This window comes from Enoplosus armatus, chromosome 16 (assembly GCF_043641665.1).
Source record: "Enoplosus armatus isolate fEnoArm2 chromosome 16, fEnoArm2.hap1, whole genome shotgun sequence".
Lineage (NCBI taxonomy): Eukaryota > Metazoa > Chordata > Actinopteri > Centrarchiformes > Enoplosidae > Enoplosus > Enoplosus armatus.
In genome coordinates, this window is record NC_092195.1 from 1,706,936 (window position 1) to 1,733,897 (window position 26,962).

Here is a 26,962-nt window from a genome sequence, read left to right on the forward strand (position 1 = left end):
GATTAATTGAGCAAAAGAAAATGAGTTGCCAAATATTTAGATAAGTAATCGTTTCAGTCATTTTTCAAGCAAAGCTGTCAAATGCTTGCTGGTTCCAGCGTCTTAAATGTTGAGGATTTGCTGCTTTTTCTTTGTCGTTTATGACAGTAAATGGTGAGTCTTTGGGTTTTGGACTGTTGGCTTAGAACAAAAGAAGCAATTTGAAGGCGTCACTTTGGGCTCTGGGAAGTTGTGATGTGCATTTTTCATACTTTTTTGACATTTTATAGACTTCATCGATTAATTGCGACAATAGTCGGCAGATAATGAAAATAATCGTTAGTTGCACCCCTAGTCGACAGCTGTATTTGCTCATTTGAGTACTCGCGAGCTGGGTAAGCGATAGTCCTGATGCTGGAGAGGACACACCCCTGCCGAGAAGGTGCCCATGTTCGCTCATTTTATCACAAAGTCATGCGTGATCACAAAATGCCTTGTTCAAGGTTAAGACGAGGTGAAACAAGGAGGGACTCTGAGGCCGAGATAGATGAGAGATGAGCTGTCAGTATCCGGAGCTCATACCAGTCAGCCTCGCCGGCCGGCCTCGCCACTTCTCTTTGTTCTCTGCGTTCGGACCACGGCCCAGACGCCATCCATCCCTCCCTCCCTCAGACGAGGAGAGAGGCCGACATGAGAGGTAGCCACGCAAGACCCGAGTGAGAGATCAAAAGCTGGAGGTCCACAAAGCAAGCACCTACACAGAGCACAAAGAGATGAGTCCTGTTCTTACCAGCCTGCCTTTTGATTATCAGACTCTTGCCAGTCATACCGGCAGACATCATTACCATACCACAAGTCCTCCCTTTGCTTTTATTTGCCTGTGGCTGTAAATGCCAAAGAAGGCCCTGTTTGTCACATATTCATACGTCAAGCTCTGCTGCTTTTCTTTTATTCAGTAGTCTGTACATCCAGGCCTCTTATTTTGACATTAAAGGGCAACAGTTTTCTCTTATCAACGATTACTGTGGGTGACTGCAGAAACAGTAGGTGTTAATGATACACCACCATCAAGCCGTCATCCCTCTCTGATCCAGTGATGTTGAATTTTAGACTCACTTCACTCACTCACTACCATAAATGTAATTATGTGCTCAATTCGTTTATACTGTCACCTTATTTGTTCAGGTTTAATTCTAGGAAAAAGCCCGTCGCTCAATACTTTCTGACTTCCCTACCTTGTCTGTGACTCTCAGCCCCAAGTCTTAAACATCTTCAAGACCTCTCACAAATATATAGTTAATATGTAGTTAGGACCATGGTGGAGAGTGTTGTCTTAACGCGTTGCTCCAAAATCCCCCCGTAGGCGCTCAGTTGGGTCGAGATCTGGTGACGATGAAGGCCACGTGATTCCCGTCATTTTCATACCCGTCGAACCGCTCAGCGACCACCCTGACCCGAATCGAAGCGTCTGAATTCAATCACGTTTCTCCGCTCATTTAGTGATATAATTTCTTTCTTTTAATTTGTCCCGTCTCGTTTGTACTGTTGGGTATGTAGATAGCTACAGATAGATGATTAGCAGGAGAGTGCTGTCAAGTTGAAAAGGCGAGCCATCAGTGCGCTGTCAGAATAACAGATGGCTGGTTCGTTTGTGCGAGGTGCTCATCACTTTTCTCTTCATCCCGTGGAAAAACAACCCTGCTTTACCTTTTTATTCTGTGCCTTCGTACACATATGACTTCATATTCTCACTGCTGGATGCACCCACACCTAGATGGCTCGCCTTTTGTTGAAGGCAAGAATGCAGTTATTTCTATTAACTCTCAATACAGTTAAAAGTGCTCCTCTTGGTTCACTCAACTCTACCTTGGCCCCTTCCCCTTCCCCCCCCTGCCAAGCTCGTCATTTCTGACAAGGATAATCTTTCCTGGAGGGATTATGAAGTTGTCCTGTAGTCATCACTTTTTGTCAGCTTAGCTCATATTAGCCAGCAACCCATGGCTTAATGGTCTGAGCTTTGTATCTCAGTTCAAAAGGAACACCGAAGATTTGTGCCACGGTTCAGCCATAAGTCGGTTAAACCAGAATGGTGGTCGTTCACAACCCCCCCCCCCTTCCCCGGTTCCACGGTTCAAAGCTCAATCAGTGAAGATGAAGCGCCCCACTGTTGACAGAGATATTCCAGTAATACCTTTCTTTAAGAAAGTAAACGTTGAGTGGAGCTACATTGGAGCCAGCAGCACTTACCCCCCCCTGCCCTTGCAACATACTGTGGGGGGAAAATGGAGGTAGAAATAGGCAGTAGATATGTTCACATCTTGGGTAGTCGGATTCGAAGTAGCTCTTCCGTTTTGAAGGTCAGAACGAAGTCCAGCTGCGGCTTAATTGCCCCGGTGGAATAATTAGCAGCTTGATTGGTGAATCCTGCCCTGGAGTTGGTCTTAAGAAGAAACCAGCGGCCTTTTTAACAACTGGAAATACATCCCACCAGCCTCGGAAGAGCAGAGTTCAAAATTAGTGATTCACCATGACACACAGCAAATGGTCTCTCAATCAGAAAAGGACATGCACCCACCAAACAAAGTGTAGAGCTGAATAAACAACTCCGTCTGCCCCAGTGTTTGCTTTTGATGGGCTGCGCGACTCCCCAGCGTGGCGCACGGTGACAGGCATGCAGAACATTGAGCTTTTGATTTGTGAGTCTTTCCCATTGCTCAAAAAGCCCGAAGGCTGGTTGACTGAATTAGGAGTTAGAGTGTTATCTCCCCAACGGAGGCAGGGTACTGATTGCTGCCCTCATTGGTAGTGAAGAGCACGTCTGCCTGGTGTAATAGCTGCCATAGAAACCACATCAGCCAAGTAATTGTTTAGGCAACCTCAGAAAATGAAGAGGACAACATTAAAATTCTTTCGCTTGGCTTCTTCTTGCTTGAATTTGAGGTGCTGCCGTGTCACAGGAGATTGACAGCTGTGGACCAGACCAGGTCTATTTTTTCTTTACTTTTTGTCTTCTACTTGGTTCCCAGAGTGTTAAAACCCCATTGTTACAATTACTATACAATACAGTCGACAATGAAGTGCCCACTGATTTGAGTCAGTTGAATGCTAGTATATTTCCGGATGTTGATTGGTTTCAGTTTTGTCCCTAAATGTTATAGTAGCTGGCCAAGAAAAGCTCTCAGAGCATCAAATAACAACACCATTCCTTTTGTACTGTTGGTTTTAAAAGGTCTAGGCAGAAGTCTAGCCACAAATCAAGGATCGCCCAATGGACTATATTTACCTTCTTGTTGCTCCGTGTTGTTGCTTCTGTTGGCGGTGAATGGGCAAAACAAACACGTGGCAAAGTCCACGCAGTCGCCTCTTCCCGTTCTGTTTCGATGATTGATTGATTATGTCAACCGACGAAGAATGACATCACTCAAGACGGCAGAGTGCTTCTTGAAAGAGGAAAAACTGCAGTTGGTAGTCTCTGACTATAGTGAATATTGTAGCTGCTACATGCAAGTTGCACGAAGGTGAACGGTATCACAGTTTAGCCACTTCCTTAGATCTCAGAAATTAACTTGGTGATGTCGTAACTGATATAAAATGGCTAAATACCCTATGACAAGCCAAGGGTCCTGTTGTGGTCCTGGTGCTGTGCTTGGTACTTCCAAAAAAGACTAGGCATATATCATGATAACACTCCACAACTGAGCATCCTGTATTCCTTATAATAAATATAGCTGCAAACATTTTAAAACAAGCTTACGAGGGCCTTTTCTGGAGATTTGTTGGCAGCTAAATATATCATCCAAGCACAGTTGCATTCATTTTTTTTTAATTTAATCTAGTGATTTAAGGACAAACAATGCTTTGCACTTTGCATATGGCATTTTTAAATACTTTGGCACTTAAAATACTTTTCAGTCTATATTTGTTTGGGGTTATGCGTCATAACCACGGGCCATATATAAAGATGGACGACGCGTCTCCACTTCCTCCCACTGTACCAAGAGGAAGCCAAAATGTCCCGGATACGTCATTTGGAGCCAGAGTCTGCGCAGTGGTGTCCATATGCCCGCCCGACCCAATCATGACGTTTAACCCCTGTTTCAGCTTGATAATAACTACCTGAAATGACAGAAACCATCTATGGGAACATTTTATTTGTCATGTACTTTAATTTTTTTAGTTTGGCCCATGTCACATTATGACCTATACTGCAGCCAGCCACCAGGGGGCGACTGAGACGTTTTGACTTCACTTTTGGGGACTACTACGTGACCAACCTGTAAATTACACTCTCTGCTGAAAAGGGTTAACACATCACAAACAATATTACTCAGCTTGTCTTCTGTGGCTCTGAAGGAGCTGAGAAAGTCTGAGAAAATAACCCTGATGACATCACCGTGATGTCATCAGAGTTATCTCCATTTGAGCATGACACTGTAGGCCTACATTTATGACAGAAAGCGAAACCTGCGTTACAAACTGAGATTGAGGTGTTTGAAAGACACGGGCGATTACCAGGCTGGTAGGGTGATGAATGAATCAAAGATGCCGTCAAGTTGCATTCTGGGAAATGCAGAATCCAGTGTTTTTGGAGCTGGATCCATTCCGGGGGCTTAAAAGTCAGGAAACCTCGGCCTGTGCTGCTTTAAACCCGACCGTTCTGTTTTTTAATCCAATCTCTTGCTAATCCTGCAACGTCACCAAAGTGCAATACTAAATCGTTGGCTTAGCCCTTTTAATTACTGCAGATTGCCTTTAAATGCTGCAAATGGAATGATGATAATATTCTTTTGAATAGGATTAAACACTAGCACATGTAACTTAACTTTACAGAACAGAACTGTAAATAATAAGTCGTGTGTGTGTGTCCAGGATGTTACGGCGTGGACGGCGAGAGCGACTCGATCATGAGCTCGGCCTCAGAGAACTCGACGGAGCCGTGGTTCTGTGACGCCTGTAAGAACGGAGTGGCTCCCAGCTGTGAGCTGTGCCCCAACCAGGATGGCATCTTCAAAGAGACGGACGCCGGGAGGTGGGCTACACAGCACATTGACCCCGGTGGTCAGTTGCCATTTATGGGGGGGGGGGCTCAGGGGGCAGCGGGTTGGAACGTCTTCAGAAACAAATGGCGCCTAATGACCGTAGCTGGTTGAAATGCCGAAGGCGATATATGTAACTGTATCTAAATTGTACATATATTCAGTAGTGGAGAGAAGAGAAAGTTGCATTAAGGAGTAGAGAGAGAGAGAGAACTGGCAGAGGAGTGTGAGAAGGGGATGGAGGGGAAGAGAAGAGATAGAGGAAGAAAAGGAGTGAGAGAAAAGAGTGCGTTATGTGAAGCGTGGAGACTTCAGCCACGTTATCGCTGATAGTGCTCCTCAGCCAGGCTGCAGCCGAATTTACTACTTCACTAGAGCATGAAAAACACAGCAAATTAAACTGTGAAGCTGTTGCTTGCTAGAGATGGATATCTTTATATTGGACTTCGGATTCTCTTCCCTAAAGTCCGCATTTGAAATTGTGTCACACCAAACTGTAGCTCGAGTCTGGGGCTACATAAATCTATGAATCCATTCCCTTTTTGAAGTGTCTGAGCAACTGCACTGCAGCCAATTTCATGAAATTAAGTTTCTTATTGTCTGCAGTAATTCACTACACTAAATGCAAAAAAACAGAAACAAAAAAAACACCCCAAAACAACCACAGCCATGGATTTGAATCTATTTGATGGCGTTCCTTGACATCACCGACTAGAAATCAATCAATTTTAAATGTCACCGTTTTAACAGTGCTGCTCATCTTGAAACGTTTACAGGTCAAGATTTTCACGCTGATTTGTCTGTTCGGTTTCTCTTCAACAAACCAGTTTTTACCAGCCAATTTGATTTTCTTCCTCCTTGTTTTCAGATGGGTGCATGTGGTTTGTGCACTTTACGTTCCCGGAGTAGCATTTGGCGACATAGATAAACTACGACCAGTGACACTCACAGAGATGAATTATTCAAAATACGGGGCCAAGGCAAGTACTTTCTCTTTTTTATATATATGTATATATATATGTATACATATATATATATATATATATATATATATATATATATATATATATATATATATATATAATGATGCAGGTTGTCTGTTCATGTTGATTTAGGTTTTACTGACATGTTTAACATCCTGCGGGAGCCACTTTTTAGATGCTCTTTTTGATGAGTGTATCCTGAATGCAATATCCAAATATATTGGTTATGTTTCATCATCATTCCCGCTTAGTCATTGTCCAGTACATCTAGAAAAATGCTAAATGCTGTAGGATGCTCACTTCCACTTGAAAACGTTTGAAACCTTTCGAAAGAATGTTTTAAAATGTTAATTCATAAAAAAAAGCTTAAGCAGTTAAAAGCACTGAAAGGGTATGAAGTGTAAGGATTTAAAGGAGTTGAAATGTAATCACCAAACGCAGTTGAACTCTCATTTGAAGAATGAGATGAAGTCGAACTGTCAGGTGTAAAGTAAAAGATGAAAGCAGTTGAAATGTCAGTGGTTGGAGCTGCAAGCCGTTGAATTGTCAGCTCCGGTGCACGCAATGAAAACAGTTGAACTGTCATTTTAAGAAGCGATGAAAGCCCTTGAAATGTCAGTTGAAGTGCAAGCGCTGGAGGTAACTGTGATTGCACTTCAAGTGTCCTAAACAGTCGAAGCACACGAAGTTCCTCTCACAGTCATTCCAGCCAACTTACTCCAGGTTTTCTTCCTTCAGTTCACTGAGCTGAAAGTCAGTATTATCCTCGCAGGTAATGACTTCAAACAATCCATCCATCCATTAGCTAGACCCTATATCCCAGCAGACACGGGGCAAGAGGCGGGGTACACCCCGGACAGGTCACCAGTCAATCACCGTGATGGCTGACACGTAGAGATGGACAACCATTCACGCTCAAATTCACGCCTGCGGGCAATTTAGAGTCACCAATTAACCTAACCTGCATGTTTTTGGACTGTGGAAGGAAACTGGAGCCCACGGAGAGTTATAAAAAGGAATCTTATAGAAACAAAATTTAGGTGGTCTCACCTCTGTTGAAAAAACAAAACAAAAAAACTTGCACCGGACGCCTTTGAAACTTTTGAAAGAAGTCCCTGTTGAAATGTAAGCTTTGAATGGCGTTGGGCTCTTCGATGTGTAAGAGCTGTGAGCCGTTGAATAGGCCGTCGACGTCCAAACACTCAAAGTAGTTGAAGTGTCAGTTCAAGTGTCAGTGAAAAGAGTTCAACTGTCATTTTAAGAAGCTGAGAAGCCAGTAAGTTTAACGGCTAAAAGTAGAAGTAGTAATAGTCGTAAATATCAGTTGAAAAATCAATTTCATTCTACGTTGTGAAAGCAGCTGAAATGTCGGTTGAAGTGAAAGCATTGAAATATATCAAGTAGATACAAATATAGAGATCTGTGGCGCAGTGTTTCCCCTAGCTCATCAAATCATAACAAGAGAACGTAGCCTAGTAAAAACCCACACCAATCTAGGCACAGGCCCAACGTTACGTTCATTAATAAACCGCGAATTTGATCCGATATTGACTACTGGCGTTCCTACCCAATACGCCCACAGTGGGGGGGAGGGGGGGATTTTGACAGCGAAGTTAATGTTTTTAGATAATTAATAATAAAGTTATTATTATAACGTTTAGCGGTCCTTAAGATATCTCATCCTTGTGATATATATGTTCTATCTCTCTGACTGTGTAGTTAGCTAAATAACTAACTAATCATTTCCATAAAGACAAAGAGGTTGCCCCCTTTGATAAAAAGGGGTGGCCTACCTTTGAGCGATTCCGTCTTCGCCGGACTTCGAGCCTTTGTTGCCGGCAACTGCGCTTCCGAGCAACCAATAACTAACGGCAATGTCTGGGGGTGTTCGAGCTGTTAGTCCTTGCTCGTCCCCGACTCTGACTGTTTAAAGTACAGATAGCTTGGTGAGATTTTTTAATGCCTACCATTGGAAAAAGAACTCTGCGCTATGCAGAAACCAGCGTCGGCAGCCACAACTTGAAGTCTCGCCGTTGTATTCTGTTGCATTTAGGAGTGCAGCTTCTGTGAGGACGCCCGCTTCGCCAGGACCGGCGTGTGCATCAGCTGTGACGCGGGGATGTGTCGCTCCTATTTCCATGTCACCTGTGCACAGAGGGAGGGCCTCCTGTCTGAGGCTGCAGCAGAGGAGGTAAGGGGGGAAAAAAAAAAGCTGTTTTTAAACCACAATGGCACATTATTACTTAAATACTGAAAAATATACCGTTGTTGGGTGCCACGTTGAAGCTACATTCAAAGACTGTGACAGTTAGCACATTTTGACCTCATCGGTTGTGGTGTGGATTGGTAGGATATTAGCGGCAAACAGGTCAGAGCCGATTCTGAGCTAACGGACACATTTAAAGTGAAAACAGCGTACCACAATATGGGGCCTTTAAATACTTAAATACTTTAATACATTATTTCTCCCTTTTTACTGCTATTTGTTGTTATCTGACTCGCTGGATATAGTTAATTAATGTTTAATGTTTATGTCACCGCACATACCTTCATATGAAATCCAAACTATCCCTGAAAAAAATGTAAATATATTCCCCTTTAATATGTCATGGACCAGCCACATAATCCAAAGTGCAGAAATTGTAATTATATGATACGAATCAGTACAATTAATACGTTATTACTACGTACAAAATGTGGCCCTCAGCTTCATTATTTTACAGAATGACTTGTGATAAAGTTTTTTTTTTTTCCCCACAAGAACTGGAGTATTAATAATCACTGTCCATTCTCCACTACTGCTCTACTCCTGCACAGTGTAAGCATCCTGAAAAGTGCCTACCCACTGCAAACCACTAAATCCAGTCAGTCGCACAAAAAGCCGTCTATCAACAGGTCATAATGCTGATGGCATCCACCGCAACAAGTTCGCCCTTAAATGATTCCAGAAGGCCAGCAAGCCTGGGGAAGAAAAAAAAAAAAAGAACTGTATTGCATTTGCCTTCCTGTGACAGAGTGAGGAAGAGGGGGGGCGGGGGGGGCTGTAAAAAGATATGATATGTAATGTAATGATATTATTAACCGCTAACACGCGCGTGTGTTGTTTTTTTTTTGTTTCCTCAGGATATTGCTGATCCATTTTTTGCTTACTGCAAACAGCACGCCGACCGCTTTGACAGGAAGTGGAAAAGGAAGAATTACCTGGCCCTGCAGTCTTACTGCAAGGTCTCTCTGCAGGAGAGAGAGAAGCAGCTCACCCCCGAGGCTCAGGTGAGGACGCCGGGACGACTGTCAGACGGGTGCATGTGCGTTTGCACCTCTGCCCAAGACGACGAGGAGAATATTCCTTGTACGTCTTCAGTGGAGTGGTGGAGATTAGGTCTGGGGCTAGAATTTGGGATTAGGTTAAGGCCATGAATGAGGTTACGGTGAGTTTAAAATGCAGTTGTTGCAGTCATAAATAATGACATATTTTCATGTTATGTTATTTATTATTAAAAAAAAAAATTCCCAGTACAATGTTCAATGACATAAATACATGAATAACAAATAGCATAACCAAATAAAATCAGTTATTTATGAGCCATTGATATGAAGCAGCAGGATGCCGTATTTGCAATAATGTTAGTGGCAGTAGCTAATGAAGCTAATGTTCCCGGAAAAAGGAAATAAAAACCTAATTATAAAACTATATATAAAGTTAAGCCGAGGTCGCCTGAAAATACATGTTAACCAATTTTTAGGCCTGTAAACACATGAGGGTGGAAACCAGCACCATTTAACAACTGATTCAGAAAATTTGCCACTGTTGTTTATGGACCTGATGCTGCTCAACATGGCTCTGGGTGCTGGATGGGCAACATCACTTCAGGACAGCAATATAATACACACAAACACACACACAGAGCCAGGCCTTATCCGCCAACATCAGTGTTGGACCTCAGTGATGCTCTCGTGGCTGGATGGGAGCAGATCCCTGCAGCCAGGGCTCCCACATCTGGTGGAAAGCCTGAAAATCAGAAGAGTGGAGGCTGTTTATAGCAGCACATTAATGCCCATGGGTTTGGAGTCACGTATATGGGGGTGATGTCCCGGAGCCCATGTGTGTGTATCAGCCTGCTGTTCCCCTGTTCTTCCAGTTTTATTCTTGATTTCATTCCATTTGGGGCACACAAATGATGTGAAAGTCACTGGCAACTGGTTTACTAACATTAAAATGTAGGACCGCGCGCGCGTGTCCCACCTGCAGGCCCGGATCACCACCCGCCTGCAGCAGTACAGGGCGAAAGCAGAGCTGTCCCGGAACACCCGGCCCCAGGCGTGGGTGCCCCGGGAGAAGCTGCCGCGGCCCCTCACCTCCAGCGCCTCGGCCATCCGGAAGCTTATGAGGAAGGCGGAGCTGATGGGCATCAGCACCGACATTTTCCCGGTGGACACGTCCGACGCCAACGCCAGCATGGACGGGCGCAGGAAACACAAGCAGCCCGCCCTCACGGCCGACTTCGTCAACTACTACCTGGGTGAGGAAACGAAAACAGACACCTCCACATACTCCTGATCTGATCTTTGTAGAATCAGCTGAGAACCTTTAACCATTTCCCTGCCACTCCTTCTTCACCAGTTAGCCTTTTGCAACGGTAGAGACCACCTCCACGGGGGAAATGCAAGCAGTGAGTGACACTGGCGCTTTAGATGTCCATAAATAAACAAGAATGCATTCAGAGCCCAAGCTTACGGAGCCTCCCCCCCAGGGGTCACTGGTGGAAAAAAACAAACAAACAAAAGAAAATTGGCGCGGAAAAGAATGTGCACGGACTGGCGAAAAGATGAGTGAACTATGCAAATGTTGGAAGAAGAACGCGTGGAATAAAAAAGGCAATATCTCTGGTTCTGCCGCATCAAATTAGAACTTTTTAAAATTTTATTTATTTCTCATTTATACTCTGTTCTGATTGGCCTATTGACACTCTGTTATGTGCATATACACAGGGGGAGTTGTGTTGTAGTAGTCTTAAAAAATTTTTTTTTTTTTACATCAATTATTAATCTGTACTTTCAGGTATATGTGGGGAGTTTTACAGAGGAGGCACCCTGCCTCGCCTTCAATAAAGAGCGCGTCTGCTAACATCAGAGGAAAATTATTTCATTCTCATGAAATATAATACTAGGCTTATTAAACTTCAGGGGGAAAAAGAAAACAAGCGCTTACCACCTTCGCTAACCAATATCCTGGGGGAAACCCTGCATTACCTTAACACTATCTACCCCCCCCCCCTCTATCTTTCAAAAGAAAGGCAGAACTTTTCTTTAAGAATGAAGCAAATGCGTTGGTTCAAATGCTATTCTCATGCAGATTTAGTGCGCAAACACACACACACGAAATGTTCCTTTCATGTGGTCAGCCTATATTCCAAAAGCAGCAGCAGTGACACCAGCAGCACTGCTTCCCCTCGCCATTCCTCCTCCGTTCTTCCTTCCGAGCTGCCTGAGGAAGAGCGCCGAGCTTAAGACGTGACGCTTATCTGTGTGTTCGCTAATGGCTACTCTCACGGTCGTCCTCTGCTCCGTGCACTTGTATTTATAGACGTGCAATAAAAGGCACCAGTGAAATATTCCAGTAAAGAAGCTTCTGGTCTCTTATTTTTGCATGGAATGAAGTCTGGCATCGTGATTGCGGAGCTAAAAGGGTTTTAGCATTCACCTCCATTCTGTGAATCTTTAACCGTTGCGTGGCATTTTCTCCCCAAACACATGATGGTGATGCCGGATGTGCGAGACGACGCCGTGCCAGTAACCTTGAGCGCACACTCCCATTGGCCTGCAGCAGAGGGCCTATCTGCCATCACTTTTTCCTGTATACAGATTGTGATCGTGCTATTGATTTGTTCTCCCATTGATATTCAGAGCGGAACATGCGAATGATCCAGATCCAGGACAACATCTCTGAGCAGAAGAACTTGAAAGACAAGCTGGAGAGCGAGCAGGAAAAGCTGCACGTGGAGTACAACAAGGTGATTTCACGACATGTACAAGTGGGGTGCTCTAACACATTTGCGCTGACAGTATAGTGTTACACTGTTATCCAAACACAAATGATTAGACAAACAGCGGGAAAACACCTGGTTTAGCCGTGCCATTTGTGATTTGTGGAAGTAGGCTACAGCCACCAATGTCATTCAATAATCAAGCTGAAGAAACTATGTCTTTTGTCTTATTGGTAGATTATGTGTCAGGCTTATTATTTTCAGTTATTTATTTGAAAATTTAGGCACAGAGGTGCTTTGAGCTACATGTTAACAATGAGAATGCTGACATGCTGATGTTTTAGCACGTATGATGTTTTGACCGCGTTCACCGTCCTAGTTTTTGAGGCTGACGGGAACGTCATTCGTTTTAGCAGGTAACCAAAGTATTATTGAAGGGAATGTTGACCTGATGATGACCATCATTGTCTGTGCCCAAGTTAACCGCAATCCATCAGGACCGCTCACCCTGAACCACTGCAGGGTCTCTTGTAGTGTTCCTACGTTTAGTTTTGTCGGTCTTTGCGCCATGCCCTAGCTAGCTAAGCTACCTTTCTGCAGCGTTAACAGCGTCAGCATCAGCCGTTTGACCATTGCATGCCACTAACAATATCTAATTATTAAAAAAATGTGTGTCTGTGAGCACCCGCCCCTTTGCATTTCGTTTTTTCTTTTAAAAACTGGACCTACTTGTTTGTACAGAGTCGAAGTGATTGACCAGTTACGTGCTAGCTAACCCTGATTGGTTGTTTGATTCAGACCTGGTCCAGTTTTTTTTAAAAGACTAAATACAAAGGGGGCGGGTACTCCCAGACACACATTTTTTTTTAAAGGAGCCCTTCAGTTAGATATTGTTAGTGACTTGCAATGGTCAAAAGGAGTTATTTCAACCAAAATTATAATTCAATAATATTGCCTACTTGTGGCTTTAAGGCAAAGAATTTAGTGAGAGAATGTATGTTTCAAACAAAACAAAATCAGGTCATGAATTTTCAGTGGCATTTGTTGATATTGCCCATTTTTCTGTTAACTATGTGGCCATCCTACCTCAGTTTGTTCAGTTTTTAAATGTTCAGCTTAGCATATACTACGTACCATGTCACCACATTATATATGGCCTTACAACGCTACGTGATTAAACAAAAAAAAAAAAAACGGAATCATGTGCGAGCCTCTCTCTCGTCTCTCCCCAAACAACGTGACCTCCGCGAAGGGGCTGCTCCTCCATCTGTTAACACGAGGAAGGGAATGCAACAGCAGAGTAGAAGTCACGAGAGTTAATGTTGCGTTTAGTCTTCTCGCCGTGCGCCTTAACCGTTATTAATGGGGTGTGCGTTGCTAATTGCGCCGCTCGAGTTGCTCTTACATGGCTTTGTGGCCTTTGGAGAGAATGCCAGTGGAGGAATGTCATCTACATGTCTGGCTTTGACTGATATATATATATATATACATATATATATATATATATATATATATATATATATAGGAGAAGAGCCCAGTACAAGGTTTACTGGTGCCACAAGGCTCAACTCTCCCAGATCACAAGGAGTGTTAACATTAAACAGGTACACTGGCTGCAAGATTGGTTCAAAGGTTGACCTGCAACATTAGTGGTGCAACTGTGTCATATTTTTGTTGTTGTTGTTGTTGTTTTTTACTATAACTGTGACCCTTCCCACTACTGTTCTACCCCCATGTGACCGTGAGCCAATTAAACCAAAGCTAGGGAGTAGCTTTTTATCAAGTGGGCTCGTGATTGGCTGCTTTGAACAAACACTGTTTCGCCATTGCCCTTGGAAAATTGTTTGCTTTCTTTCCAAGAGTAAGGTGGAAGATTGAAACCACTTTCATGTCTGTGTGTGTTCAGTACAGACCTGGAGTCCGGACGTGGTTAGCTTAGCTTAGCATAAAGACTGGAAGCAGGGGATAAATAGCTTGCCTGACTCCTGTCCAATGCCCTGCCATCACCTCTAAAGCGCCATACACCAACAGAAATGTAATAATGCAATTTTTGTGTTGGAGCTATTTATTGACGATCAAGAGTTAATCCACGCGTGCAGCATCTTAATCCCTCCATCGTAATCAATTTTTCCCTTAATCCCCCTAAAACCACAAATCGTGTATTTTTTGAACTATGAGCTTTATGCTAAGCTAGGCTGACCACTTCCTCACTCCAGCTCCAACACAGAAAATAAAACTGTGGGACTCAATCCTACACTCCTTGCAGTGCGAAATGAGTTTGAGTGGGAATTTCTGTGGCTGCTGTAAAATACTTGAGTGTGAGTGTGTGTGCTAACATGGCCAGAGACTGTGGTCCCCTCGCCTCATGCTGTCTCCTCTCCCCTTCCTGCAGCTATGTGAGTCTCTGGAGGAGCTCCTGAACGTGAACGGGGAGCTGCGAAGTGAAGGCCAGGCCATGTGGGCTCTGCTGGGGGGCATCCTGGGCCAGGTACCACCACCATCACCGCCTCTTCACACACCATCCTGTCCCCTCCTGTCCACTCCACTCTCCGCACACAGATTACTTGTCAGGCAGAACACTCCTGTTTATGGATTTCCCTTTTTTTAGCGTAGCAATGATTTGTGATGGAGAGTTATCCAGATTGCGAGTAGCAACCCAAATGGCAGACAGTGGGACGATACTGCAGGCTGTAATAAGTCTGTTTATAAAAAAAAAAAAACAACTTTCATTTTGTAGTAACTGATTGACCTGCCATTTGCCATGAAGTCAGACCCTGACTGTGGGGAAGTAAAAACTCTCTCCCACGTCTTGTTCCTATGGCAACCAATTGCCAAGATGTGCCGCTGTGGCTGATGGGTTATTTAATGAATGTGAACTGCAATCTACAGAAATATACTGAAATCTTTATATAGATATATATATATATATATATATATTTATTTATTTATTTATTTTTTGCAGTTGGGACGGACTAAAAATTGGATTTATACACAAAGTCATTTATATAGAATGTCCCCATTCCTTTCTTAAAACTAAATCCGTTTACAGTTTTTGGCACGCGAATGTGGAGTGTTCTGTGTAAAATCAATAAAACGGACATTCGTGAAGTAAGTGATCACGTTTATGAAATGTGCTCAGGTCAGGGTGTCACATCGCGTCCACAGAAATGCCACCGCATGCCAATTAAACTGAGGACGAACAGAGCCAATGAACCCAGGCATTTAAGATACTGTGTTAGCTTTCAGATCAGGGCTCTCAAATCACAAATCTCTCACTTCTTTTCCTCTTCTCTTAAGCCTCTCAAAAGTCCCCCCCCGTTCCTGAACAGCTTTTCACCTCAGGAGTGCTCTTAAGGGCTACGATGTGAATAACTTTTATCTTTACCAGGATCTAGTCTTAAATTTAAGTGGAAAACGTCATAATTCCAAGAATTTTCTTAGAATTTCGTCACTAGGAGCAACTCTTTGTACTAGGAAGCTTTATGAATATGGTGCCCTGATGCTGAAATTTCTCTTTCTAAGTTGACAATGTACCCCCCCCCCCCCCCCCCTCAGTTTCAAAGAAGTCCCTTTTTCGAGATGAGAGAAAAGCGTCTGGCTGAAGTGAAAACTAGTTTAAAGCTGCGTATTAAAAAAAAAAGTCCTCCCTTCGTTACTGCTGATGTCATGCCCATCTTGAATGTTTCTGATATTTAGAGAACCAAAAGTGTTTTAAATACATCCAGTACTGGTAACAATGCGCCCACCTCTCTGCTCACAGTCAACAGTTTCCAACAATTCCAGCTCACCTCCTGCAATGTAATGACACCACTCAACTGTACTCTCCCAACGGGTAGCGGAGCTGGTAATTTACATACAGAAAAGAGGCAAAATAACAGGGCAGCTTTCGTCTGTAATGCATTTCAGTTTACAACCACCACCATCTACAGCACAAAAAAAAATGACACCTCACTGAGGTGAGAACATCTACGGTTAAAGATAATACGTAACGTGGATGATAGCTAGTTTTGGATGCAATGATTGTTAGAAATGTTGGTAAAATAATCTATAAAAATAAGGATAAGAACATAGTTTGAACATACTTACCTCAAGGTCTGCTTACTAGCTTTTTGCAGAGCTTTCAACAGCATCTCGCCCGACTTCCTTGCGGCCTTGCTAAGTTGTTGTGGAGGCGGCTCAGTTGTCGTCACATGACCGACTCATCTTCCTCTCCATGACGGCCGAGTAAACTCGACCCACTGATGAAGGCCACGAGATAGTGTTGAAAGCTCCAGAAAAGGGCAAGGGTTAGGGTTAGGGTTAGCTTAAAGCTACAGTAGGCACTATTATTGAATATTATTGAATTAACAATATTTAAGTGAAGGGGTCCTTACCCGACCCTTTGTATTTATTTATTTTTTTAAAAACTGGACCCGGTCTGAATCAAACAACCAATCAGAATCATCCGGGGTTCTGTGTGATTTGTCTCTTCCAACCGTTTCGATTCACATTCCAATCCAGAAGGTGGAACTGAGTTCGATGCGATTGGCCAGTTACGTGCTAGCTAACCCTGATTGGTTGTTTGATTCAGACCTGGCCCAGTTTTTTTAAAAGACTAAATATAAAAGGGGGGCGGGTGCTCCCAGACACACATTTGCTTAAAGGAGCCCTTCAATTAGATATTGTTAGTGACATGCGATGGTCAAAATTCATTATTTCAACCAAAACCAGAATTCAATAATATTGCCTACTGTAGCTTTAAGTATTTTTTTTTTGTAAAACTACTGTTTCTAAGGTTTAGAACTTTCCTGCTTAAGGAGTAGATGGTAATAGATCAGAACCATGTGGCCTGACTATATGTTTGTATGTATATACTATGCACACCTCTCAGAATATCCGAATAATTTCCATAACCATGGTAAAATGCAAGGATATTGTACAGGTGTTTATGTCTTTCGTTGTCCGTGATAGTCTTTTTTTCTAGTATTTTCTAGTCACTCATAACAATCATCTGTGCTATGAACTCAAAGGTAAGAGGGAGCTGCTAACTCTGACCTTTCAAAAGAGTTGATATTGTATCCGTCGCGGTGCCTTGGGACAGTGTAGTCACTCCTTCTAGGGTTTTATGTATAAGTGCCAGCTCAATCCATAAAAAGCCTTATTAAAAGTATGGCCGTTGAGTGTATGAGCCGTGAAGATAGATGGTCAAATGATGTTAATGCGGTGGCGAGGCAGCGGAATGGACAGGGACTAGAAGGAGACTGGCAGTGAATCTGCAATGACCACCATAAATCACCTAATTATGAACACGCGCGGTTTTAAGTAGCGACATCAGTCACAGCACCGCATGCTTTTGTGTCATCTATCTGCCACATTTTCATCTCCTATTTGTCATCCTGCCTGTGCATTTGCAGAAATTATTGATGTGCCCAACTGGGACTCTCATCCCTCTTCCAGTACACAGTCGGTGCTTTTTGTTCCCGACGCCCCTGGAAGTTTAGCACTCTTGGCAAAACTTCACAAGAAAACACTCCGACTCCAGATTTTTTCCACTCGCCTCTATAAAATGCTGCGAGGCTCAAACAAAGCATGCAGATATTATAACAGGGATAAGTGTTACAGCGTGGTCCGTGTTTCCGTCGATCAACGAAATAAAGATGCCCAACTAGACCTGCATCCCAAGCATCTGAACCCGATTCAGAACTGAAGACGCTTTGAGACGCCCTCCTGCGATGCACACTGCCAGTCCTTGCTCCGGCGTTGAACTGCCACGACCTTGGAAGTCAATATCTGCACTAAAACTATTCTCAATAAATCATGTTGCGCCTGAGTAACGAGTGTTGAAGTGTCTATTAGTCTTGGCACTGTTCTCTGTTATACACTTAACACCAAAAAATTGAATACGTTCATATACACCGTAGAAAGAAACTGAACGGACCACAGCATCACGTACAAGTACTCTATCTCGAAACTATAATAATATAACACTATGTGCAGAATGAAATGTGGTTATGATACAATATGACCAGGAATTACACAAAAGTCACAAGTCTAATGTCTTGAATAAAACTGAAAGGAATAGGTATCAATTTCAGCAATACAGCATTATGCCAATGGATCGCGTATCAGCGAATCAGCAAAATGGTGTTACATGAAAATAATCTACTCTAACCTTTCTCAGCCGACAGAAAGGATAATGCACTACATTTGACTTCAGCATTGAATGTTTTGCCAATATTTTACATGTTTACAAATTGCTTCTTTGGTCTGACCAAAACCCAAAGATATTCAGTTTAAAATGAGAAGAATTCAAGCTGAAAACAGCAAGTCGTCGGTCAAATACTTGACATCAAATTTTTTGCGGGTCGACTAGTTGATTATTTGACTAGCCGTTTCATCCCTTAACGCAGCTTAAGCTTGTTGCCTGTTTGGTTGTTAACCTGGGGCCCTTTTTGAGCTCTCAGGCGTCGCATCTTGTTGCATAGAAGAGGCCGACGTTCGTTGAACAGGTCGCAAATGTGCGCGTCGCAATGAAACGGCAGCGCCGCGGATGGGCTTCCTTCAGTTGGTTGCATAACTTCTCTCAGGCAAAGTTTGGGGGCTGAGCAAAAGTGGCTTACTAAACATAAGCATTTATGATTTTGAGAAATTGAGTTTAAAAACAGCTGCGCTGACTGGTGGGGGCCAGGACCAGGACAAGTCGGAATCAAAACACCCCTTGAGAGCGAGATAGTGTGAGATAATGGAGGGGGGGGGGGTAACAGACTTGAGGCCTGATTGGTTGCGTACACACACACACACACACTGCCGTTCTTGCTGCCAGCCACATGTGTCCTCGGGAAGTAATGAAGAGATTTTAGCATCCTCAGAATCTGATATTAGATCTTCAGATAGAAGGTGCTTTAGGGTCCTAAGATGCCAGCGTTGGTGGATTAGTCTTACAGCTGAAGCACTTGCAGACATGGTTATGAAGGAGCCTACTCGCCTTTTTGCAGAGCTGACATTTTGAGCACACAGCTTGATATTCATTATTTTACTGTATTGAATATGATGGGAAAATGCTCTTAGCAACAAGAAAGTGGCCAGTTTGCTGCGGCACTGTAATGTTTCTATGGGTTTTCCCTGAGGACAGCGGGTTGGCAGGAAGCCAGACAGCTTAAAGCCCGTCCGTGTGCCTGACTGTTTCCACTCACTATTTATAACGTGCCCCATTTAAACTTCATCTGTCTGATAAAGCGTGTTAACGTTGAAAACAGCACCACTGTATCGGCGGTAGGGACGCTTCCTCGCGCGGTCGGATGCAGGCAGACTTGCCGTCCAGGTTGAGGAGATAGCCCCAGCAGCCCCTTGTGCTTTGGTCACCCCGTCCCTCCATCTATCAGGCCTCCCTCGCGGGACGCTCCCTCAGCGCCGCAGGCAAGAGCGAGCGCGCCCAGATTAGAGCTTCCTCGGGGGGGGGGGGGGGTTGGGGGGGCCTTGTCTGTTTAGTGACAGACTCGGCCCCTACGAGATAAGTTTTTCTAATTAACCCGCGTGGCAGCAATGCACCTGAGATGCAGGGGAGAATAAACTGGCTGTCTGCTGCTGCTTTTCACCTGCCACATACAACAGGTTCCCTCCGTCTCTCCTCACAAGTCTGCCCGCGAGGGGAACTTTTACAGCTCTGCTTTGGTTAACACTTTATTTGGACGGGCTAAACTCTCAGCCAACACTAAGCAGATGTTTGATAAAGTGTAGCCCTGCGTCTGACCTCAGCAACGTCAGCCTACAATTCCACCTTTTTCTCTCTGGGGACGAAACTGTGGAGGAATTTGCTCAGAGACAGAATATTCCACCAGGCTGCACAGTAGATGACAGTTTGCTCTTGTAGCAACAACATGAACTCTCCCCGAACCCCATGGGACGAACAAGCCACTTGCTGGGCTGTCACTGATCTGCCTTGTACTTTGCATTGTCAAAGTGGGGAAAAGATGGCAGTTGTCCCTGAAATGATTTTTCTAAACTATCCACCTAAATGAGTTTCTCATTTTGAAAGCAAACATCAGGCTTCATTATATCTGTGACGCCAGGTTTAAGAGGTCAGCTAACTCATATTACGAAAGAACATGTTTTTTTAGCCATGCGGATAGTTTTGGTTTTACTTGCCCAAATTTCTGCCTCCACCTCATTACATCATGTCGAGGTGCTCCCAGCATTAGAAGATGACGAAAGTATGAAAAATGTCCAGAAACGGCGTCCTGGTTTCTTTGCATTGCACTTTGTACATGAGGATTTAAGTTGCCGATGTCCCGTGGAAGTTTTGACCCTGATCCGACTCCTTTAATGAGTGTCTGCCAAGTCCAATCAGAAGTGTTAAATGTCTATCTGACACATCCCAATCATAATCATCACCTAGAAGTGTGCAGCAGTGTCTGTATCTAGCAGGACTCCAGATCGTAAACACACATCCAAGAGGAAGCGACGAGCCAGGGGAGGAGGGGCCAACTTTGGATGTCGCGTTTGCAAGCCACAACCGACACATGCCACTCGTTCTGCCTTTAAACAACAGCTGTAGCCTTCAAAATTCGGCCCACTTTGTTTGTTCAGGAGCTGCTTGTTCCAAACGCTGAAGGTCCTGATTCAAAACTATACAATACAAATGAGAAATAAACAAGAGCCGAGGTTTATTTTCGACTGCCATCAAGTTACTGGCAGAAGTTCAGTAAAAAAAAAAAAAAAAAGAATCAGATTTGAAACTGCTTCATTTTGCTGACACCGATCCATTAGAATAAGACCTGAAGACCTAAAATATGCCCTGAACGTCCCTAATGTCAATATGGTCAGTCTTTTCTGTTAAATGACTTATTCTTCAGTGTATTTCCTGCTTTCTACCTGTTCCCCCTCCCCGAAAACAGTGAACAGAGTTGACATACCAAGTATATCTAGAGGTTAGGTGAGTTAGCTTGCCAAGACAGAAAAAATAGCCATAAAACTTTGAAATACATAATCTCTAAACTTGTTACTCCTGGCACGTGTGAGCACAAAAATGATGGACGTTAGCATCGCCCTGGTTCCCTCAACAAAGATTTTTCCATTGGATTTTGGATCATTGCAGAAAATGAGCTCAAAGAAAAGTTTATGATACACGTTTTGTTCAGCGAGATAATCTTCACTGATGAACACCACTTTTATGGTTTTTGAAGTGTAAATGGAATCGCCAGAAGTAAAAAGCTAACGTTTATAAACGAACTACGCCACGGTCGCATTACTTTAACGTCACCACCGCTAAGCTGAACTTAGAAGAGAATATAGATAGATATAGATATATAGACAGATAGATATGGAGTATAAACACAACGAGGCTGTGAAGGCGGACTAGTGAGTAGATGACTTTCCGTGTTTCGGCATGAAGACATTTGATGTCCGCGACAACCTCTGTAGTCTCATTTAGCCACTTGTTAGCAACAGCCTTTTTTAAGACATGAAAAAGCTTCAAAATTCACGAGTGGGGTGGGTATCTACTGACGTATTTTATGTGTACAAAACGTGTAAATCTCTTAAGCTCGTGTTAACCACAGACCTTATATCAGGCATCTAACCGAAAACCCATCCAAAAAACCCACTGACTTCCAGACGAGGGAACCCGAAGTGTAAAAATGCTGACTCATTTCCGGGTTCTAGGACTCATTCCTGCAGCACTCCATAGTAGACATTAAGATTATTTGTGTTGCTTCTTGTCAACGTTTTCCATCTTTATTCTGAAAGATCCACCAAGTTTTTGTTTAGAACTGCTTCCTACAAAGGAAACTATCCCTGCGAAAACTGGCCCACAGCGTGTTCTGTGGGTTACCCAGAGAAACAGGGACACTGAGAAACAGCGACACTGTTTCTGGGAAGAAATGTTGCTGTTCATAAAGGTAACATGAAAACATTTGTGTGTTGTTGTTTTTTTTTTGGCAGAAACTAAACACCCCAGCTGTTCTGAAAGCCCCAAAAGAGAGGAAGCCCAGCAAGAAGGAGGGAGGAACCCCAGGGAAGTCATCCAGCCTTCCAGCAATCCTTTACAGGTGAACACGCAGTGTCCTGAGAGATGCGAGGGAAAGAACGGGGAGGAGGAAAGATGGCGGTTAAGGGATAAAGTGGAGATAATGAAACCAGGGTGCAGTTGTTTCAAATATCATCAAATGCCAGGGGCAGAAACAGTGTCCCTTACTGCGTACGTCCATCATTGCTTTTAGACTGTTTGGGTTGAGTGTGTGAGTTAACATTGGATATATCTGTATCTCACCACTCTGTTCCAGCATTTTTTTTTTTTTTTTTCCTTTTCTAAAATCATGACTTAAAAACACCACTAACCAGCCTGTTCCCTCACACATAATTTCACATGTTTTTTCCTGCAGTTGTGGCATCTGCAAGAAGAACCAGGACCAGCATCTGCTGGTGCTGTGTGACACCTGCAAGCTCTACTACCACCTGGGCTGCCTGGAGCCTCCACTAACGCGCATGCCCAAGAAGACCAAGAACAGCTACTGGTAAGAGACGCAAGGAGGGTGGGGGGAGGAGGAGGGAGCCATAAATGGAGAAGAAGAACCTTGAAAACCATGTGGAGTAAATCAATGTCAGTAGCTGAGAACTTACAAGTACAACAAAGTGTGTTGTTTGGACTTCCTCCAGAATGATCATATCAAATCTGGGACTGGCAGAGTACATGGCTGCCGTGCTTCATAACATGATTCAACAAGTAACGACAGTACAGAGAACATGAGAGATATTATTTTGCAAAATTTGATGAAAAAACATTTTCGTATTCTCTTTATTCATGACACAGTTTCAATACTTTTATCAATTATTACGGTTTATTGACTCACATTAGCTTTTAGCTCAGGTTGTACCGGTTGTAGGGACATGAAGCATTTGAAGACACTCCAAAGAAATGACATCACAATAAGCTCAAAGGCAGTGGCGGACCATGAATATACATGTAAATCTGTGTATGTCAACTTGTACAGGTATTTGCCTTAACATACAGTAAAACAGCCGTACGAACATTAAGTACAATACAATGGAATCAGATGGATGTATTACCTGAAGGCATTGTAAGTTCACACTTTGGCCATATCATACGAAAACATAGAGGTCTATGCGCCTGTCATGAATCGCATGCCTACATAGACATAGGCTGTTCCTGTCTCTGTGTATACAGTTATATCAGTTATAGTCGGAGCTAGGGAGTCCAACTGTATCTGAGTGGTGCTTCCAGCGTTTCTACATACGGTCATTCCAACTGAACGCCTTACATAGCATGAGTACGCTCTGATAGGCCTAACATAATAATTATGTACTCCAAATGGACCAACTTTACTGAGCGTCAAATGCAGTTTCACAGATGTACTTAGATGTGTGGGGGGGGGGAGCTTTTCACAGTTTGGGTCTATCTACTTAACTCGTGGATCACCAGCGGAGTGTTTGCTACAAGAAGCCCAGCGGTCCTTGTCATCATTTCCCTTGGCTGTCTTCACTTTCAAACACATCTATCAAGACACACATGCGGCAAGTGTTGCGTTAGCACGAACAGGGATTTTATCCTTTGCTTAACACAGCAAATGCATAGTACAGGGAAGAGATTGATTGGGTTTCTGCTGTGGCCGTGTGCAAATAAGTATATGTCTAAGCACTGAACATGCTTTTAGTAATTATATTTAAAAGGGGTTAACTCACAATTTTGGAGGATGTCTAGCTCTTGCTGCTGCATGGTTTGAGTGCACTTACCTGCAGTGCTGCGGACCTCGTTAACGGGGATATTTCTAATATTTCCGACACGCGTTCACTGTGCGATAAACTGGACGAACTTCAGCTGGACCCCCCCCCCCCGCAGTTCGCCTACAGAGCCAACAGGTCTGTAGACGCTGCACTCAACGTGGCCCTCCGCTTCATCCTCCAGCACCTGGACTCCTCAGGAGGCCATGCCAGGATCCTGTATGTGGACTTTAGCTCTGCCTTTAATACAATCATCCCAGCCTCTGCTGCAGGACAAGCCTAACTCCACCTACAGGTGGGGCCATCAGCACCGGTTATCTACTCTTCTCCCTATACACCATCAGCTGCACCTCCAGTCATCAGTCTGTCAAGCTCCTGAGGTTTGCGGACGACACCACCCTCATTGGGCTCATCTCTGTTGGGGATGAATCTGTCTTTTTCAGGAATATTTTCTACTTTCAGTTTTTCATCTTATGATCTAATGATTTAACTGGGAGAGTTTCATGCTCCATCCGAGATGTAGACGTGCCCCAGCTGTCCACAACATTGTCTGTGGGGAAAATGTACGGGGCTTTTACTTTTGGAACCAGGGGCGCCCGAAGTAGCCAACAAGCTCCACCAATCGCACGGTCCAGTTTGCGTTTGGATAAGGTTTAGGATATGGTGGGCCGTCTTGGTATGAAATGGTTATCCATTATTCCATAAATAGAGATTTGATACTTGAGAAAAATCAATACCTTTGACAATCCTAGGTGATGCTAACATCATAAAACACCTTTATCGTGCGAGTATGAAAAGGGACTGCCTTTCATATTCATTCACTCTTAGGAGCGGTAACACATTAGAATCGAGAGTTTGTTTATTCATATTAGTCCTGACATTTGAGGCCAGTCGGTGGCAGCAGGATTATCAGATGATGGATGCTGAGATGGTGGAAATGTCACAGTCGCTTCTCTACTGCAGTTCCTTATCTAGAGAGGAGATGTAGTGCATCTGTTTTATCCCGCACATGATAGTTCTAAGATATTCCGTTGCTTGGCGAACCACTTCCTCCGCTGTTTGATGAAAAAGAGAGAAGCCTTTTCTCTTTCTCCAGTAAATAAAAATGTAAAGAAACGAGGAGACGCGAAACGGCGTTACAACACAGGACACGTTTGTGTTTGTGTAGCGCAATCTGTCTGTGACTGGAGTAATTCATTTAAAATTCATTTTAAGCATGAAGCTTTTTGTTTTTTTTGCTTTACTGGGTGAAAATTAAAAAAAAAAACGTTTGAATCATACAAGTGAGAGTCATAACTAATTACAGAGTCGTGCGCATGTAAAAAGGCCACAGAGACTGCTTCAACAAACAGAGGAGGCAGAAGCTTGATGCTTGTTTTTACTGGTTGTAAGGCAGTACCCATCCCCAGGTCTAACACTGACAAACAGTGAAAGGCAGTCCAATCAATACTGGTGAACTGACGGATTTTTATTGCCATAACTAGACTGATAGTATAGTGAGTACTTATCAACATCTCTCTGGTGTCAACAAATACTGAACATCACTAACTTAATAAAGATTGTAGTTATTACAGGGGTTGTTCCTTCCTTTACTTTGTGCACCCGCTGTAGATTATACATGTGTTCATGATACATATTCATTGATGAGGAATGATGGAGGAATTGAGTCCGATTTTGGATCCCATTACCTCTTTATTGGGAATTTACAGAGGTGAAACACACGAGTTCTAAGAATAGTTGTTTTGACTTCCGAAAGTGAGACGTGAAGGTCAGTATCCTTCGCTTCTTGCCATTTGTTTCTTGACTCTTAAAGTACGCTTTTGAATAGTTTTTATCTGTTTATTGTTGTGCAACAACATACCAAGGCAAATCCCTTGTATGTGAAAACATACTTGGCAATAAACTTGATTGTTGTAGGTGGCTTTCGACACGAGTTTCTGTCAAATGAATGAAATGTAATTAGTTCAGCTTCATTTCTGAGAGAGCAGGTTGTTTCTCTTAAGTTTGCCATGGTGGACGGATCTAGATACTGCAGTACCCATGAGCCTTGGCTGCCATTGCTATGGAGAAGAAGCTAGTCAGAGGTGCAGTTTAGAACAAAAGGCCGGCACCGTAATCCTTAGCTTCTGCCTGGCGTTAGCAGCACCTATCTATTGGATGACTCTTGCCTAAATGCACCTTGGGAGGCCCAATGTTTTTATGTCCATAGGCATTGTACCTTTTTACTTTTTTTTAATCAAAGAACCAGATATTTTCTACTTTCAAGTTTTCATCTTATGTACTTATGATTTGACTGGGTGAGTTTCATACTCCATCCAAGATGAAGACGTGCCCCAGCATTGTCTGTGGGGAAAAATGTACGGGGCTTTTACTTTTGGAACCAGGGGCGCCCAAAATAGCCCAAAATCTCCACTAATCACATGGTCCTGTTTGGGTTACAGTGAGAGATGGATAAGAGTTCGGATATGTTGGGCCATCTTGGTATGAAGTGGATATCCAGAGATCTGATACTTCAAGAATAATCAATACCCTTGACAATCCTAGTTGATGTTAACATCATAAAACTCCTTTATTATGCGAGTATGAAAAGGGATTGTCTTTCATATTCGCTCATGATTTTGAAGTTTTTTGTATTCCAATATGTGTTGATTAGGAATTTACAGGGGTTAAATACATCAGTTCTAAAGTGAGACGAGAAGATCTGTTAAGTACAGTGCTGGAGTCAGGATGTGGTTAGCGTAGCTTAGCATAAAGACTGGGAACGGGCAAACAGCTAACCTGTCACGTTTTTTGCAATTGCTGCTACTCACCAATAGAAGTCATAGATTACTTTATGCCCTTTAACGGTATCAAAGAACAGCATTAAGTATTGGCTGACATTTAGCAACATTAGAATTAGAACAGTTCTTTATCAGAAAGAAATCAAACACATCATTATATGGATTTTTTTTTCACTTGCCATATTTGTGTCGCTTGTTTATTTATTTATTGAACGGTTAAGACTAACGATTTGGGACAGCCTGTGATAATAAAATCAATACAGTTCATTGAGAGGCGCTCTCTTCCTTCTCCTCAGGCAATGCTCCGAGTGTGACCAGGCCAGCAGCGATGAGGCAGATATCGCCATGGAGACGCTACCCGACGGCACCAAGCGGTCCAGGAGGCAGATCAAGGGACCTATCAAATTCATCCCGCAGGAGATGTCGCCAGAGCCCAAGAAACATCAAGTGAGAGGCACGGTGTGTATTGACACACCGGAAATGTA

General features: G+C 43.3%; 1 protein-coding gene across 1 annotated transcript in view; it reads left to right on the forward strand.

The window, feature by feature from the left end:
• The window catches only part of phf14 (PHD finger protein 14), a 75,058-nt gene that overhangs the window by 11,262 nt on the left and 36,834 nt on the right, over positions 1-26,962 (forward strand). Inside the window, exons 5-14 of the mRNA XM_070921979.1 lie at positions 4,849-5,008; positions 5,884-5,995; positions 8,052-8,189; positions 9,122-9,268; positions 10,248-10,518; positions 11,903-12,009; positions 14,375-14,470; positions 21,901-22,007; positions 22,341-22,472; positions 26,774-26,936. Coding sequence (XP_070778080.1) covers positions 4,849-5,008; positions 5,884-5,995; positions 8,052-8,189; positions 9,122-9,268; positions 10,248-10,518; positions 11,903-12,009; positions 14,375-14,470; positions 21,901-22,007; positions 22,341-22,472; positions 26,774-26,936 — 1,433 coding nt within the window. The remainder of the gene's footprint in view (positions 1-4,848; positions 5,009-5,883; positions 5,996-8,051; positions 8,190-9,121; positions 9,269-10,247; positions 10,519-11,902; positions 12,010-14,374; positions 14,471-21,900; positions 22,008-22,340; positions 22,473-26,773; positions 26,937-26,962) is intronic.